This window comes from Zeugodacus cucurbitae, chromosome 2 (assembly GCF_028554725.1).
Source record: "Zeugodacus cucurbitae isolate PBARC_wt_2022May chromosome 2, idZeuCucr1.2, whole genome shotgun sequence".
Taxonomy (NCBI): domain Eukaryota; kingdom Metazoa; phylum Arthropoda; class Insecta; order Diptera; family Tephritidae; genus Zeugodacus; species Zeugodacus cucurbitae.
Window position 1 is genome coordinate 13,125,710 of NC_071667.1, and position 18,756 is coordinate 13,144,465.

At 37.9% G+C, this 18,756-nt stretch overlaps 1 protein-coding gene and 1 long non-coding RNA gene across 2 annotated transcripts; both read right to left on the reverse strand.

The window, feature by feature from the left end:
• Positions 1 to 12,627: 12,627 nt before the first annotated feature.
• On the reverse strand, positions 12,628 to 13,400 carry LOC128919849 (uncharacterized). The gene is made up of 3 exons (XR_008469990.1): positions 13,079 to 13,400; positions 12,849 to 12,916; positions 12,628 to 12,767 (listed from the first exon to the last, which is right to left on the reverse strand). It is a non-coding gene; the product is annotated as an uncharacterized LOC128919849 (long non-coding RNA).
• A 1,508-nt stretch (positions 13,401 to 14,908) lies between these two features.
• Positions 14,909 to 16,992, reverse strand: LOC128924157 (jerky protein homolog-like). The gene is made up of 3 exons (XM_054236098.1): positions 16,732 to 16,992; positions 16,472 to 16,677; positions 14,909 to 16,399 (listed from the first exon to the last, which is right to left on the reverse strand). The coding sequence occupies exons 1-3, from the start codon at positions 16,792 to 16,794 to the stop codon at positions 14,977 to 14,979; spliced, it is 1,692 nt and encodes a 563-aa protein (XP_054092073.1). The 5' UTR covers positions 16,795 to 16,992; the 3' UTR covers positions 14,909 to 14,976.
• Positions 16,993 to 18,756: the final 1,764 nt, after the last annotated feature.

Genomic DNA, 18,756 nt, shown 5'->3' on the forward strand with positions numbered 1-18,756 from the left:
TCAACCTAACCTTTGTATGGGATGTGGGCGTGGTTATTATCCGATTTCTTTCATTTTTGGACTGTATAAGGAAACGGCTAAAAGAAATGACTACCGAAAGTTTGGTTTATATAGCTTTATTGGTTTGCGAGTTATATACAAAAAACCTATTTGGGGCGGGGTCACGCCCACTTTTCAAAAACAGTTACATCCAAATGTGCCCCTCCCTAATGCGATCCTATGTTCCAAATTTTATCTTCATAACTTTATTTATGGCTTAGTGGTTTTCGCCATTTTGTGGGCGTGGCAATGGTCCGATTTTGCCCATTTTCGAAAGCAACCTCCTCAGGGTGCCAAGGAACATCCTGATCATTTTGATATATATAACCCTATATCTAACTCGTTTAGTTTTATGACTTACAAACAACCGTTATGTGAACAAAACTATAATACTCTCTTAGCAACTTTTGTTGCGAGAGTATAACTAGTCTTGAAAATTAAAAGAAGAATCTTCAATGGTTAACCGATAAATTCAATCGAAGTGAAATATATGTATATACCTAGGTAGCTGCCAGACAGCTGAGGCAACGTAACTTTGTATACTCAGCAGGCTACTATTTGAGTGTACATATATGTAGATGAAGAGGAGAGGAGATAAAAAATTTTCAAGCAATAAAAAAGCACTCAAATTAAAGTGACTTTCAATTGATTGCACGAATATGCTGTTGATGCATTATACATATATAGGTATTTGTTTCACGATTTGTCTAACACGCATTGAAGTTGACCATGGTTTAATCAGAAATCTCGATAAATTCGTGTACTGAGGTAAAACTATGGGACATGTGATTCACATTGACTTAACTATATGTGTTTACGTACACGTAAACAAATATGGTATAGAATAGTAAGGTAGTGTAAGATAGTTAGTTGGTGATTTTTGTTAAAAAATTTTAGAAATAATTGTACTGAAAAAAAGGTTTTTACTGCTAGTTTAAGCAAAACCACCGAAAACGCACCAAAAGTTGTGTACTAACACAGCACGATGTTAAACGTAGCTTTAGAGTAAAAACAGCAGTAACGAAAAAATAAATCCAGTACGGTAAATAAAGTGTAGTTTCATATCCACAAATATATATGTATATATATAGAATAGTAAATATGTACTCAAACATGTTTATAAATTATATTGTTTTTTCATGTTGCTGCTGCTTTTATCTCATTTATTTGAGCAAATTTACGGGAAGAAATAAATTTAAATTAGTTTTGAAAACATTAACCCAAAAAAGGTGTAATGCGCACAAAAACATGTTATGCTATTTACTTATACATACACACACATTCGCACATTCGTCTATATACATAACCATAAAGTATAGCTATAAAGCTTTTACTAACAGCAACAATAAGTGCACACATACGAAAAGCCATGCGTATGCGACAGCAAGTGGCGTGCGTGCGTGTGTGTGTGTGAGTGAGTACTTGTAAAGGTAGCACTAATGGTTTGTGTGGCAAAAAGGTTGAAATATGTACGCTACAAGGGTCACCGCACATTAACGCCACAACTCCTAGTCGTTGTGGATAGAGCGTGTATGTAAAGCGTTGTTATGTTATGGCATAACCGTTAATGAATTTTCACAAATCCAAAAACAAGAAAGGTTAAATAATATGTTTTGAATTTGTCGGTGAGCAGAGATATTACGCGCGCTAAGAAATGTGCTAAGATCTGTTACACACATATGCTATGTTATTGCATATATGTGTAGCATAGTATTTCAACTCGGTGACGCCTGTAAACTTTTATTACTAACTTGCCCTCAAAAAGCAAGTAAGATAATTTTACCCGCTGGCAAAAAGCAAATGCGAACTTATAAGATGCCACAAGCTATGCCACTGTCGCAACCACAAGTATGTGCGCACACGCGAATGTCACATGCATTTACTTTATATATAAGTATACATATATGTATATGCATGACTCTGTAACTGTGTGTGTATAAGCATATGTATTGCAGCAAATCGTTGGCGGTGTGCCAAATAGTCAGCAATTTCGAACGCTGCTATCCATTCTTGAGGCTTCGAGAAGTTCGCGAGCTTTCGCTTATACTTACACACATACACAAGAGCGTTTGCACATAAAGCAACGACAACACCTGCTTGTTTGCTCTTAACCACACAATTTCAAGTGAAAATGTTTTTCTTGCGCATTTCGTTTATTTAGCATTTGAAAGCGAAATGAAAACGAGTATGCTGAATGCTGAATATCTTGAAAATCGCAATATTTATTTATTTTCTTGCATTCCACCAGCAAGGGTACTCGTGCGTAGCAAACGAACTGTCAGACCCGGTAGTGAAAATGCCATAAAACTGTGTAAGTAATTGCTGGTTGCATTGAAGTGGCGCGAACGAAAGCAGTCAGCTGATTTTTTTCTATAAATATACTCTATAAAATAGGACTTGTCATGATGATACCCTTTTCAAAACTTTAGTTGTACCCTTATCTAAGCTATTCAACTTATGAATTACTGGTTATAAAGAATTTTTCGTGGTTTCTTTCAGTATTAAATAAATCTTATAATTTAATAGTAAACCCCAGCACATTCTTTCTTCATTTACAAATTTTTTTATACTCTCGCAACAAAGTTGCTATAATTGTTTTGTTCATATAATGGTTATTTGTAACACCCAAAACTAAACTAGTCAGATATAGGTCAAAATCGAATCACTGCCACGCCCACAAAAACGCGAAAACCGAAAACACATTTATAGTGTCGCATCGCCCTTCTAAAATTCGTCGAAATCGGAACATATGTTTTCAAGGTCCCATATTTTGAACATAAGGAGTGCTCATAATTTTTTTTACCGAAAATATAGGTGAGTCTCTCAGATATTTTGAAGAAATATGGTATTTTTCTTCTCTCTCTGCCCGCCTTTTTTCTCCTTTTACGGAAACCGATTATTTATAAAAAAATTGGAAAAACTGAAATTGTTGTTCGAATTTAATGCATTTGCTCTTGGAATAGTTTCTCTCTTATTTTTTTGCACTAAGACCTGTAAATTTTCAATTATTTTCTTTTAGTAATCCCCAACCTCAATCCTCATGTAGAGACCAAGGTGGTAATCTGGTAACCGATGTCCAGGGCATACTGGGATTATGGAGGGAACACTTCTCCGACCTGCTGAATGGCAGTGAAAGTACAACACCAGGAGTTGGCGAACCCGATTCCCCAATCGACGACGATGGAACAGATGTTCCATTGCCCGACCATGAGGAAATTCGAGTAGCAATTACCCGCTTGAAGAACAACAAAGCAGCGGGGGCCGATAGATTACCGGCCGAGCTATTCAAATACGGCGGCGAAGAACTGATAAGGTGCATGCATCAGCTTCTTTGTAGAATATGGTCGGAAGAAAGCATGCCTGACGATTGGAATCTCAGTGTGCTCTGCCCAATCCATAAAAAGGGAGATCCCACCAACTGTGCTAATTACTGTGGGATAAGCCTCCTAAATATCGCCTATAAGGTTCTATCGAGCGTACTGTGTTAAAGACTTAAGCCCACCGTCAACAAACTGATTGGACCTTATCAGTGTGGCTTTATACCTGGAAAGTCCACCATGGACCAGATATTCACCATGCGCCAAATCTTAGAGAAAAAAGGATCGACACACACCACCTTTTTGTCGATTTTAAAGCTGCTTTCGAAAACACGAAAAGGAGCTGTCCCCGCAAAACTAATACGGCTGTGTAAATTGACGTTGAGCAACACCAAAAGCTCCGTCAGGATCGGGAAGGACCTCTCCGAGCCGTTCGATACCAAACGAGGTTTCAGACAAGGTGACTCACTATCGTGCGATTTCTTTAACTTGATGTTGGAAAAAATAATACGAGCTGCAGAGCTAAATAGAGAAGGTACAATCTTCTACAAGAGTGTACAGCTGCTGGCGTATGCCGATGGTTTTGATATCATCGGAAGCAACAACCGCGCCGTTTGTTCTGCTTTTTCCAGACTAGATAAAGAAGCGAAACGTATGGGTCTGGTGATGAATGAGAACAAGACGAAATATCTCCTGCCATCAAGCAAACAGTCGACGCATTCCCGTCTTGGCTCCCACGTCACTGTTGACAGTCATAACTTCGTATACCTGGGAACAAGTATCAACAACACCAAGAATGTCAGCCTCGAAATCCAGCGCAGAATAACTATTGCCAACAGGTGCTACTTTGGACTGAGTAGGCAATTGAACAGTAAAGTCCTCTCTCGACGAACCAAAATCAAACTCTACAAGTCGCTTATCATTCCCGTCCTGCTTTATGGTGCAGAAGCTTGGACGATGTCAATATCAGATGAGACGACACTAGGAGTTTTCGAGAGAAAAATTTTGCGCAAGATTTACGGACCTCAGAACATTGACAACGGCGAATACCGCAGACGATGGAACGATGAGCTGTACGAGTTATACGACGACATTGACGTAGTTCAGCATAGTTCAAGACAGCGGCTACGCTGGCTAGGTCATGTTGTCCGAATGGACGAAAACACTCCAGCTCTAAAAGTGTTCGATGCAGTACCCGCCGGAGGAAGCCGAGGAAGGGAAAGGCCTCCACTCCGTTGGAGGGACCAGGTAGAGAGCGACCTGGTTACACTTGGAATCTCCAACTGGCGCCGAACTGCGAAGGAAAGAGAAGAGTGGCGCGCTCTCATCGATTCGGCTATAACCGGCTAAACGGTTGAACGCCAATCACATACAATCCCCAACACTTCCACTTTTCACAACATATTACCACTTTTACTCGTCTAATATTCATACAACATACAGCCGAGGAAGGGAAAGGCCTCCACTCCGTTGGAGGGACCAGGTAGAGAGCGACCTGGTTACACTTGGAATCTCCAACTGGCGCCGAACTGCGAAGGAAAGAGAAGAGTGGCGCGCTCTCATCGATTCGGCTATAACCGGCTAAACGGTTGAACGCCAATCACATACAATCCCCAACACTTCCACTTTTCACAACATATTACCACTTTTACTCGTCTAATATTCATACAACATATTTATATAAGCTGTATTCAACCTAAGTGCACCATTCGAGTTTCAGTCTACATTTTTGTAGAACTCAGTTTTACCTAGTAAACTATTTCACATACATGTAAACACACATATACAAATACATACAACAGCAGATGTTGCAAAGCACGTATGTTTGTCCACATTAGTTACATTTCACATCATTTCGCATCCTTGGCCTTGTCTGTTATTGGCTTGACTTTCCTGTTAGTTGGAAAAATCATTTTGACTTGACTTTTAGCTATTTGTTCGCAAATATCAAGGTAACTGACACAATTTTCATTTTGGAGATTACTTTTGGAAATTTTTTCTTTGTTGGTTGCTGCGCAAGGATTTCTGCTTTTATGTAGTAAGTGCAGATTATTTCCATGGTGTATGTGTAATATTTACCTTTTTTTGTGCTAAAGAGTTGCAAAATTGTAAACACATAGACGAAATATTTTGCTCGACTTTTAGAAATTTATAGAAACTGTTTTACATCGTAACTAACTATGATGTTTATGGTATGAGCGTTTCCTGCAAACTAAAGCTTTTAACGTCCAAGACACTTCAAATAAGTAACATAGCAAGGGAATTCTTGAAATTGCGCGATGTCACTTGCAAAGATTCGAACTATACTGTATCACTGCATCGAATAAATGTTCAAATATAAACTGCTTTGCTTTATTTTGAAAATCTTACATTGAGTTAGATCAAAAACTCCTGGTAGAAAAAGCTACAACTTTCAAATGTTCTTGAATGACAAAATAACAAATTTAGTAAAAAGTAAGGAAGGGCTAAATTCCCGACCGAAGATTTGACCGAAGATTTTATACTCTCGCAATTTATTTATTTAATTTTATTAATATCATATGATACACAATTTGACCCACATATCTTCTTCTTCTTCTTGACTGGCGTAGACACCGCTTATGCGGTTATAGCCGAGTCCGAAACAGCGCGCCACGCATCTCTCCTTCTGGCAGTTTGGCGCCAATTGGTTATTCCAAGCGAAGCCAGGTCCCTCTCCACCTGGTCCTTCCATCGGAGTGGAGGTCTCCCTCTTCCTCTGCTTCCACCAGCGGGTACTGCATCGAATACTTTCAGAGCTGGAGCACCTTCATCCATTCGAACAACATTACCTAGCCAGCGTAGCCGCTGTTTTTTTATTCGCTGGACTATGTCTATGTCGTCGAATAACACATACAGCTCATCGTTCCATCGTCTGCGGTATTCGCCGTTGCCAATTCTTAAGGGACCATAAATCTTCCGCAAAACCTTTCTCTCGAAAACTCCTAGTGCCGTCTCATCGGATGTTGACATCGTCCACGCTTCTGCACCGTAAAGTAGGACGGGAATGATGAGAGACTTGTAGAGTTTGGTTTTTGTTCGTCGAGAGAGGACTTTACTTTTCAATTGCCTACTTAGTCCATAGTAGCACCTGTTGGCAAGAGTGATTCTGCGTTGGATTTCCAGGCTGACATTGTTATTGCTGTTAATGCTGGTTCCCAGGTAGACGAAATTATCTACAACTTCAAAGTTATGACTGTCAACAGTGACGTGGGAGCCAAGACGCGAATGCGCTGACTGTTTGTTTGACGACAGGAGATATTTCGTCTTGTCCTCGTTCACCACCAGACCCATACGTTTCGCTTCTTTATCCAGTCTGGAGAAAGCAGAACTAACGGCGCGGGTGTTGTTTCCAATGATATCGATATCATCGGCGTACGCCAGTAGCTGTACACTCTTATAGAAGATTGTACCTTCTCTGTTTAGCTCTGCAGCTCGTATTATTTTCTCCAGCATCAGGTTAAAGAAATCACACGAGAGTGAGTCACCTTGTCTGAAACCTCGTCTGGTATCGAACGGCTCGGAGAGGTCCTTCCCGATCCTGACGGAGCTTTTGGTGTTGCTCAACGGCAGCTTACACAGCCGTATTAGTTTTGCGGGGATACCAAATTCAGACATCGCGGCATAAAGGCAGCTCCTTTTTGTGCTGTCGAAAGCAGCTTTAAAGTCGACAAAGAGATGGTGTGTGTCGATCCTATTTTCACGTGTCTTCTCCAAAATTTGGCGCATGGTGAATATCTGGTCCGTTGTTGATTTTCCAGGTCTAAAGCCACACTGATAAGGTCCAATCAGTTTGTTGACGGTGGGCTTTAGCTTTTCACACAATACGCTCGACAGAACCTTATACGCGATGTTGAGGAGGCTTATCCCACGGTAATTGGCGCAAATTGGTCTCCCTTTTTGTGTATTGAGCAGAGTACACTGAGATTCCAATCGTCAGGCATGCTTTCTTCCGACCATATTCTGCAAAGAAGCTGATGCAAGCACCTTATCAGCTCTTCGCCGCCGTATTTGAATAGCTCGGCCGGTAATCCATCGGCACCCGCCGCCTTATTGTTCTTCAAGCGGGTAATTGCTATTCGAATTTCTTCACGGTCGGGCAATGGAACATCTGCTCCATCGTCGTCGATTGGGGAATCGGGTTCGCCATCTCCTGGTGTTGTACTTTCACTGCCATTCAGCAGGCTGGAGAAGTGTTCCCTCCACAAACTCAGTATACTCTGGTCATCAATAACTAGATCACCTCTGGGGGTCCTACAGGAGTGCGCTCCGGTCTTGAAACCTTCAGTTAGTCGCCGGATCTTTTCGTAAAATTTTCGAGCATTACCCCTGTCGGCCAGCTTGTCAAGCTCTTCATACTCACGCATTTCGGCCTCTTTCTTTTTTTGTCTGCAAATGCGTCTCGCTTCCCTCTTCAGCTCTCGGTATCTTTCCCATCCCGCTCGTGTTGCGGTCGATCGCAACATTGCGAGGTAGGCAGTCTGTTTTCTCTACACTGCGAGACGACAATCCTCATCATACCAGCTGTTTTTTTGACTTTTCCGAAAACCAATGGTTTCGGTTGCAGCTGTACGTAAGGAGTTTGAGATGCTGATGAGTGCTCTCAAAGAGCAGGAGTGCAAGTCGAGTAGAAAATCGTTCGGCTGTCGGTTGTGATTGCAGCTTCTCGATGTCGAACCTTCCTTGTGTTTGTTGACGTGTACGCTTTTCTACACAGAGGCGGGTGCGTATCTTAGCTGCTACAAGATAGTGGTCCGAGTCGATGTTGGGACCACGAAGCGTACGCACATCAAAAACACTGGAGACATGTCATCCATCTATCACAACATGATCGATCTGGTTGCGAGTGATTCGATCCGGGGACAGCCAAGTAGCTTGATGGATTTTCTTATGCTGGAATCTAGTACTACAAACGACCATATTTCGGGCCCCGGCGAAGTCGATCAGCCTCAGACCGTTTGGTGATGTTTCGTCATGGAGGCTGAATTTTCCGACTGTTGTGCCAAAGACACCTTCTTTACCCACCCTAGCGTTGAAATCGCCAAGCACGATTTTGACATCGTGGCGGGGGCAGCGCTCATAGGTACGTTCTAGGCGCTCATAGGGAGGATGGAGTCATATGTAGAAGTTCACGTAAGTGAGGAAAGTTTCTGACTGTGATTCACTTGGGAGTGGCCAGGAACGATTCTTTTACATGTGGCTCAAGCAGCTCACGACTTCCGGTCTTAGACCAAGTATCCTCTGGGTAGCCAACAGACATCCGTTTGGAGGCGAGCTAAAGTGAGAAGGCGAAACCCGCCTATGCGGTTGTGAGTAGGGTTTGGGACCCACCACATAAAAACACCCCCCAATGAAAAAGACCCGCTTATCTATATATATAAAATTAAGTGGGAAAACTTCCTGTTCGCATACTCCTCCTAGACGGCTTACCCGATTTCAATGAAATTTTCAGGGGTGATTGGGGTCGGTGTGGAGGGTGCACATAAGAAATTTAATGCGTGTATCATTGCACGTTTTGCAAAAAAAAAAATATTTGCAAGAACATTGCTATATTCCGAAATACCACAATATTTCACTTGGAATCCATCATCGAAAACATTTCAACGACGAAAGCAAGGGGAGCGTGTTGACGGTTATCCAAATGTCCGTTAAACCGATGCCATAGGACGAATTTAAACCATCCATCCGAACAACGCCGAATGTTTCTATTTGCGTCTGCTATTAGTCAACGTGCGCGGACCAAGATCATTTAATGATTTGAAAACTGTTGACGGTCAGTTGTGTGCGACTTCATGATGCATCACTCACATCTCATCCAAAACAAATACACGTACTATTCGCCATAATAATATCTACAAGCCTTCCGTCAAATCCGCAAGAACTGTGGAATAAGTACAAAGACTGCATAACCGAGGCCTTATTAATTTTGGCGCGTAATCGAGCATCGGACGCAGACTTGCTATATACATTACAAATGTATAATGATGCTTTGATATTGGTTGAAGATCTACAATTGCGAATAAGGCATTAGCGCAACTTGGCATAACCGCGCCCAATCGTTAAGCGATTGATATGATTGACCATGAGCTTCAACGTGAACAACAATACGATTGCAATGAAATGCGTGCTTTCATACAAGCTAACATTACCAAATTGAATATTCAGCAGAAAAATGCTGATGATAAGATTATACGAGCGGTTGACAATAACGCCAGTGGATTCTACTTTCTGGATGCGCCCGGTTGTACAGGGAAAACGTTTCTGATCTCTTTGATTCTTGCTACTATACGGTCACAGCAGAAAATTGCGCTGGCAATTGCTTCGTCAGGCATCGCTGCTATTCTACTTGATGGCGGCCGAACAGCACATTCTGCGTTGAAATTACCGTTGAACCATCAAGTCGTTGAAACACCAACGTGCAACATATCGAGGAATTCAGCAATGGCAAAAGTTTTGCGAGGAGCTGGAATAGTTCTATGGGATGAGTGCCCAATGGCTAACAAAAAGTCATTAGAAGCTTTCAATAGAACAATGCAAGATTTACGCCAAAAGCAACAACTTTTTGGCGGAGCATTAGTCTTATTATCTGGCGATTCTCGGCAAACTTTGCCAGTCATTCCTCGATCAACTCCTGCCGACGAAATAAACGCATGTTTAAAATCGTCAGTTTTGTGGAGACATGTTCAAAGGCTGACTTTTACCATCAACATGCGAGTCCAATTGCAAAACAATCGATCCACAGCGGCGTTTTCGAAGCAGTTGTTGGACATTGGCGAAGGCAAAATACCAATCGATGATACCGGTTTGAACACATTGCCGAACCACTTTTGTACACTTTTACAATCGAAAGAAGAATTGATTGAATGTGTATTTCCGAATATTGTTCAACACTATCAACGCCATGATTATTTAAGTGAAGGCGCAATATTGGCACCGAAAAATGTACACGTCAACGAAATCAATTTTGCCATTCAAGAAAGACTGTCTGGAGAAGCTACAACATATACATCGATTGATAGCGTTTTGAATCAAGATGAAATAGTCAATGTTGTAGTTGGATGAATTCTTGAATTCTTTGGATCCCTCCGGTCTGCCACCGCATAGTTTGGTCCTGAAAGACGGTTCACCCATTATACTTCTACGAAATCTGAAGCCACCGACTTTGTGTAATGGCACAAGACTTTCAGTCAAAAAATTGTGGCCAAATTTGATTGAAGCAACAATACTAAATAGCAAGGCAGCAGGTGAAGTTGTACTCTTACCACGAATTCCCATGATTCCAACGGACATGCCGTTTGAATTTAAGCGCTTGCAGTTCCCAGTACGTCTTGCCTTTGCGATGACCATCAACAAATCGCAAGGGCAAACGTTTCAAGTGTGCGGCGTCAATTTGGAAGAACCGTGCTTCTCCCACGGCCAATTGTTCGTCGCATGCTCGAGAGTGGGAACACCAAGGTGCTTATTCATTTACGCGCCAAATGGAAAAACCAAAAATGTTGTATACCAATATGTTTTATAAATGTTTTATAAATAAGTAACAGTTTTACAATAATAAATAAAACACAAAGTAAAAACCCTTAAGAGTTTTAATCGATTTAGGTGTAGCGAAGCGCACAGGGTAACAGCTAGTTCGTCATATAAATGTATAAAGTTCATTGAAAGTTGAAAACTCTAATATTAGGTTAGAAGCACCGAGGTCCTCATGTCCGATATCGGCGATTTTTAGAAAGGGGCTGCCACACTATAAATGTAGTATTTATGCAAAGTTCTGTTCCGATATCTTTCCTAGTGCTTACTTTATATATTGTAAAGTAAACGATTCAGATCGACTTCAAAGTTCTGGTATATAGGAAGTGGTTGTGAAGCGATTTTCACAACATATCATTGGGATGTAAGGAAACTATTACAAAACAAGTTTCATTGAAATCGGTCGAGGAGTTCCTGAGATATGGTTTTTGACCCATAAATGGGCGACGCCACGCCCTCGTGCAGAACTTTGCACAAATACTATGTTTATAGTGTGACAGCCCCATTCTAAAAATCGCCGAAATCGGACCATAGGTTTTTAAGGCCCCATATATCGAACACGAGGACCTCGGTTCTTCTAACCTAATATTATGGTTTCCAACTTTCAATGGACTTTATACAATATATATGACGAACATGTGGGTCAAATTGTGTATTATATAATATAAATAAAGTTAAATAAATAAATTGCGAGAGTATAAAATGTTCGGTTACACCCGAACTTAGCCCTTTCTTACTTGTTTTTCTTTAAATTTTGCTGATTTTTAAATTATTAACATTCTTATATTAATTCCAAAGCATGCACTATTCGAATTAGCTCTGCATATTTCTAAAATAGTAAAAGTTAACAATTGAAACCATCTCAATTTTATTAGTATATTTTATGAGCATTATAAGCATAACCCGCACTGTAACACCAGCTCATATTTTATTATCATTTAACTTTATAAAACCTAAAAGCTGCTACAATTTTTTGGTTTTTATTTTATTTTTCTTGGAACAGATTTGCACAAATTTCACAAAAATGTATGTTCACATATTTATAGGTAACAAACTCTCGACCCCATATTGCTTATAAGTATTTCTATAAATTAAACTAATAGACAAAGTCGTTATGAGACTACACGTAACTACAGACATAAAACAACACAACAAACAACGTAACTGTCTGCACACATACCTATGCAACTACTGATATGATGCTGCTGCTAGTAGAACTAAGAGCGAGCAGAATATATGAATACCTTTATAGTACATATGCATGTAGATGTACATTTGCTGACTAAACATTTTCGTTGAAAATTGACTAAAACAACCCAATAAATATACAAGGATAAACATGTCGTTTTCTACCCCGTTGGGTATACATACACATTTATGTGCTTGTATAATATGCATACATATTAATATTACAATACATTCCCTTCAGTTCGGCTCATTAGTGAAACACTAGTGAGTTCACTACTTACTGGTAACCACCACTGGTTACCTACCATAATACCGGCAATGCAATTCACTCATGAATTTAACACGGCGATGTCATTGGCGGTAACCGATTAACACTATTCACGAGTGATTTCACCGCCTATACTTCACTAGCTACTTCACCACATATCACTGACTATATATCATTAGTTACCTCACAACTTACCGACTATTAAATTTCACTACTTTCTTCACTACCTCTCAACCTAGCTAGTTTATTCTAAACATAATTAAACACAAATTTTATTTAAATATAATATAATTAACAATATTAATTTTTATTTAAAATTCCTTTGTTTACAATTATATTTACCATCTGAACCACAGAGTCGGTTAATATCAGTCAAAATTTTTGTGCACTTCGGCTGGATTCAAAAGCGACTTCGTTGAACATGTTATAAAGAAAGAATATAATTAAAAAGAAATCTAGTTGATATTAAAATTGTATTACAAATTACACACCGTATTTATCACTGCACTTATATCCCCAAGCCACATTTCTAGGAGTTCCATTAAAATTTGGTGTTGATCTTAAATGAGTAAAATAATTCGAAACAAGTATACATATAAGTAAGGTGTTAATAATTTAAATAAATGTACATACAATGATATTTATGCGTTCATAAATATGTACGTGCAGCAAACACTTCCAAACAAAGCATATAATTATACAGCAATGTTGGAATTCTTACCTCTTTCCATTGTGCAGGGCAATCCATTTTTTTGCATACATATTTACATATAAAATATTTATGTTTTCTTTGTTTTTGATCACTATTATTTCATTCACCTTTTAATAACACTTTTAATAAACAATAAACGTATTAGAACCCGCGACGCGAGATCAATTGTACAAACTATTATGCGAAAAATGAAATATCAGATTTACAAAGAAAACGCTGATGCCTTTCTTTCTACTACAGTAAATCATGCTTTCAATGACCAACATGTACGTAAATACTATAATGATCCAATAATTATTTGCAGCTTGTACTTACTGTACGAGATGCTCTGCCGTTATTATTCTGCGTTATTTTTGCTTCGATCTCTCAAAATTACATTCCCACCCTTATTTGTCGCTAATATTCTACTGAGAGTACATATTGAGCACAACGTTCTCTAGATCATGCTCTCTTCTCTCTCATGTACTATTGCTTCTCTGCATTACCTCGTTGTCGTGAATTCTCTAGTTACTTGTAACACAAGAATTCACTAGTGCAATTCACCAATTCATACCAGATGTACTACAGGGCTGAGCATGTGCTTATTACTATAGTATACTAAAGTATAGTTGTTGTACTCATACATATACAGAGGCATAGCTGGCGTTTGTAATGCTGGTGTGTATGTTAGCAGACGACAACCTAATCTAAACCATTCTCATTGCAGCAGACCATACTGATGGCCTCTGCTCGGTCGAGGTCAGATCTTGTAATGTCATTGGGTAAAAAAAAAAATAAAGCAAACAAGTAAAGTTATGACCTTAATGGCATTTTTGCCTGGGTAGCGATACGATAATATACTCAGCGGTTGCATTTATGCAAATTTGTATGTGTACAGTTTGTATATGGTGTACTTTTTAATATTTATTTTAATATCAGAGTTTTTGACAGTTCTTGTTACCTGCCAGTGTACAGAGTTAATTTTTAACAACACCACGGATTGAAACATTACTTGAGTGCTTAGCGCAATGTAATTAGTATTAATTATTGCAAACCATGGAAATGTTGTAGAATATTTTATTTTAAGAAATAAACTGGATAAAAAGAGGAATTTAAGGTTATTGAAACAATGTTGGTTTGCTGAAAATATGCTGCTGAAGCCAGAAAGAAGGCTTATTGAGTATTAACGGATAACACATTTTTCATGAACAATATATATTTTTGGCAATTCATGCATTTAGAGATAATCTTTTCAGAATATATATACAAAATATCAGTCAAATGTACAGAAAATATAAACTTCGATTTACTACGACTGTGATGAGACCTAACGTATGTTACTTACAAACTTTTTCCAAATAAAATTACATTTTTTCATAAAAACTATTTTTTTTTTTAATATTTCTAAAAGCAAAACAAGTAGGGAAGGACTAAGTTCGGGTGTAACCGAACATGAAAGTTGGAAACCCTTATATTAGATATATGGGAGCTAGGTGAAGTTATGACCCGATTTCACAAATTTTTGACACGGAGACATAGTATTAGAAGAAACATATTATCACTGAATTTCTTCAAAATACCTGAGAGACTTACCTATATTTTCGGAAGCGCGATGCCACACTATAAATGCAGTATTTGTGCAAAGTTCTGTTCCGATATCTTCACTAGTGTTTACTTTATATTTTGTAAAGTAAACGATTCAGATCGACTTCACAATCCTAGTACAGTGAAAGCTCGCTAATCCGAATTAATGATTGCACACCCCAATTCGGATTAGCGAAATATTCGGATTAGTGGATAGGCTATATTTATGTATTTTATTTCACATAAGATGACGCCATTCGAAAATAAAACTCGGGATAGTACTTCAGAACTAATTTTATTTATTATTATATTTTTAAGAAAGAATATTGCTTACACCTTATTTATTATGTTTTTTTAACGAAATTTGTGATGCAAGTTTGTTTCTGTTTCAATACACATGCTTCTAAAGCTTTATTACGCATTTCCTTGAGTACTAATATTTGATCAGTGTCTATGCCTCGTTGCTTTGCCCAATCTATACTTATATTTAAAGCTTGTACAGCTTCATGATTTTTAACGCGCTTAATCATATTAGATTCTGCTTCTTCGTCTTCTGTAACCAATTCTGAGGTACTACATGCAACCACACTACTGCCAGAGTCATTAATCCAGGCAAGAACTTCATCTTCAGAAAGTTCCACGTCAGTATTGCGGCGAAATAAATTTGTGATTGCACGAAATTCTTCATTTTCTTCAAAACGAGCCGAAAGGTCACTCTCCGGTAATTCTTGTTGTAAGACTGACAATGGAATGTTATCTTCTGAAGCCCATCTCTGGGTATGAATATTTTTCCAACAGGACTTTAGAGTGGAATCCGATACCCTGCTCCAAGATCGCTTAAGCAATTCACAAGCGTCGTACATACTGAATTGTTTCAAAAAAATGTCAGTACTGTCTGATTCAGAATTGACCAATTCACACAAGAGGTCTTTTTTGTAATAAAGTTTAGTCAGGCGTATCGCATTTTGATCCATAGGTTGGATAATGCTAGTACAATTTGGAGGGAGAAACATAGTTTTATATTGTCCACATTCAGATGCCAACGGCTCCCCATGACATGTTGCATTATCCAATATCAATAGACCTTTTTTCGGCAAATTATTTTCAGTCTGATAGTTTTTTACCTGTGGTATAAACGATTTGAAAAACCATTCAGTAAAAATGTATGTTGTCATCCATGCATTTTTTGATGAGTAATATTCAATCACCCTTTGTTTTTTAAATGACCGAGGGTTTTTTGATTTACCAACCACTGCAATCTGTAGCTTGTGACTTCCAGTCTTATTAGCACAACATAAGAAGGTGATTCTCTCTTTGCTCATTTTGGTGCCTGGAGCTGATTTTTCTTTAAAATGCACTAAAGTTTTGTCTGGAAACATTTTCCAAAAAAGTCCAGACTCATCAGCATTATAAATTTGGTCGTCCAACAAATTTTCAGCTTCAATTACATTGTAGAGCTCATTTTGAAAAGCAGGAACAAGATCTGGTCTAGCAGATAAAGACTCTCCGCATATTTTTAAGTTTCGTACAGAAAATCGTTTCTTAAACTTTTGAAACCATCCATCGCTAGCTTTAAACGAATCATTGTTATACATTTTCTGATAAAGTGATTTTGCCTTTTGTCGTAAAACTCCCGCTGAAATCGTTTGATGTCGTGACCGCTTCTCTTCAAACCAAGCATATAATTTTTGCTCAAACTCTTCGTACTCACCCGTTTTGAGTGTCTTGCGCTGCTTCAAAAGTTTTTCATCAGAATTCTCAGCAAATCTGATAAAATAGGTATGTATACAATTAACTCATTTTTGTAAGATACTTTAGTACATAATACGGATTCTATACCTCCTAATATTTTCGGAATTTTTTTTTATGTCACAAATTGTAGAAGTTCCTACACCATATTTATCTGCCAAAAGTTTTCCAGATTGTCCGCGGTCTATCTCTTGTATTATTTTAATCTTATCAGCTAGTGATAATGTTTTATGTGCACGTCTTTTTGCCATATTGTAATTTAAATTGATGTCGTCGCGTGTAATGCTATTCCAGAACTAAAATAATAACAAAATAAATCATTGAACATGCATTCATTTGTAAATACATACATGTGTATGCATATCAAATGATGTCCCGTTAGTTGTAAAATTCCATTCACACTTCGAGAACATGTTGAAACAGGCTTTCTACGTTGTTTGCACTTATGTATGTCAAAACAAATATGTGCACCTACGCTACAAAAGGATAGAAAAATTAAAATTCGGATTAGAGAGCGGCAATCAATGCGGACTATAGAATATGCAACGCGTACTTTATTCAATTCGGATTACTGGATAATTCGGATTACACACCGTTCGGATTAGCGAGCTTTCACTGTATATTGAAAGTGGTGGTGAACCGATATGGCAAATTTTCACAACATATCATTTGGGTGACAGAAAAATATTACGAATCGAATTTCATTGAAATTGGTCAAGTAGTTTCTGAGATATGGTTTTTGACCCATAAGTGGGTGGAGCCACACCCATTTAATATTTTGTATACCAATTTGAGTGAAGAACTTCTGTACCATCTTTATAATAAAATTTAAGGTTTCTGGTGTTTTTCCATTCTGAATTAATGCAATCTTAGTTGTTTTCAGCATAACCTTTGTATGGGAGGTAGGCGTGGTTATAATCCGCCTACTTGTGATAAACAATTATACGGACTATAACTTTTCGATGTCCGGATATCGAATATGAAGAATTCAGTGCCTTAGGGTAATTTTTCACAGAAAATATTAGTAAATCTCTCGATATCTTAATTTTATTCAGAGGAAATCTTTTTCTTCTAATAGTGTATCTCTGTGCCAAAAATGGTTAAAATCGGTTCAAAATTTCCCCCAGCTCCCATATACCTTATTATTGGTTTTTCAAAAATATGATGGGCTTAATAGTGAAATCGCTTCAGAAATTACCTCAGCCCTCATATACTATATATGATGATTTTCGTTATTCTATTGGACTTTATACCGAATATATGGGTCAAATTGTGTCAAAACTATATCAATAAATTGCGAGAGTATAAAATGTTCGGTTGCACCCGAACTTAGCCTTTCCTTACATGTTTTTTTTTCTGTTACATTCAATCGTTATGTGAACAAAACTATTATACCCTCTAGCAACTTAAGAAATATATATATATATATATTTTTTTTTTTTGTTAAAGCAATGAATATCTATAAAATATCTAAAAGTAAATAAAATATCTGACACTTAAAAAAAATAACATTTAATAAAAACGCATAAACAGGTAATAAAATATATTTTAGACAATTTACTGATATACAGTTATGCTATAGTTAATAGTCATATATACAGAAAGCGAGTATTAATCAAACTGTATCTTTAAACAATTTAAATTTGATCAATAAAATTCAATACATTTTTAAATGCACACATGAACACACACTCACATACAGTTATAGTTGTCCAGGTGTAAAATATTCACTTTCAAACAGCTGTAAAATGCAATTGTTGAACAATCAACAACATTAAAATAAATAAATTAATGCATTCCTCTTCACTCTCGCCTGCTTAACAAATTTGCGATAATTACAGATTTTAAATACATTTTTCATAATTAATTGGCCAATGAATGTGTAGCGATTGCATTAAAACCACTCATACTTATGTTGATGAAGAACAAAAAAAAAAATTCCAAAAGCAAAAACAAAAACAATTATAACACATGCTCCTTTGATATCAACACAGTTGAAAAAACCTCGATATTATACCGATAAGCGCGAAAAAAGCGCACTGAAACATTTCGTAAATGCATTGTGGTAAATGAATTGAACTGAAAGGATTCACTGAATGCAGTAATGATAAATCACTTAAATTGGCCGCATCCGTTATGCGTACAAAAGTTGACGCGTACTTATGCAAACAAATATGGTAGATGATGCACAGACAACACCAGTGCACGTCGACGGCTAAACATTGTGGCGTTCACTTTGAAGCATTGCATTTGCCTGCAAATGTGTTCATATGCATGTGCTTAACTAGGTGTATAATATTTCACAAACGAAAAAATATGATTACATAAAAAACGTAGGTATGTTGGTAACGTATCTACTGTTATTTTTAATTGTT

Coding starts and splice junctions, on each gene's coding strand:
- LOC128924157 (XM_054236098.1), bottom strand. CDS start 16,794: ATGTTCTCGAAGTGTGAATGGAATTTTACAACTAACGGGACATCATTT. Junction 16,678..16,731: donor CATTTGATATGCATACACAT/GTATGTATTTAC, acceptor TTATTATTTTAG/TTCTGGAATAGCATTACACG. Junction 16,400..16,471: donor AATTCCGAAAATATTAGGAG/GTATAGAATCCG, acceptor CTATTTTATCAG/ATTTGCTGAGAATTCTGATG.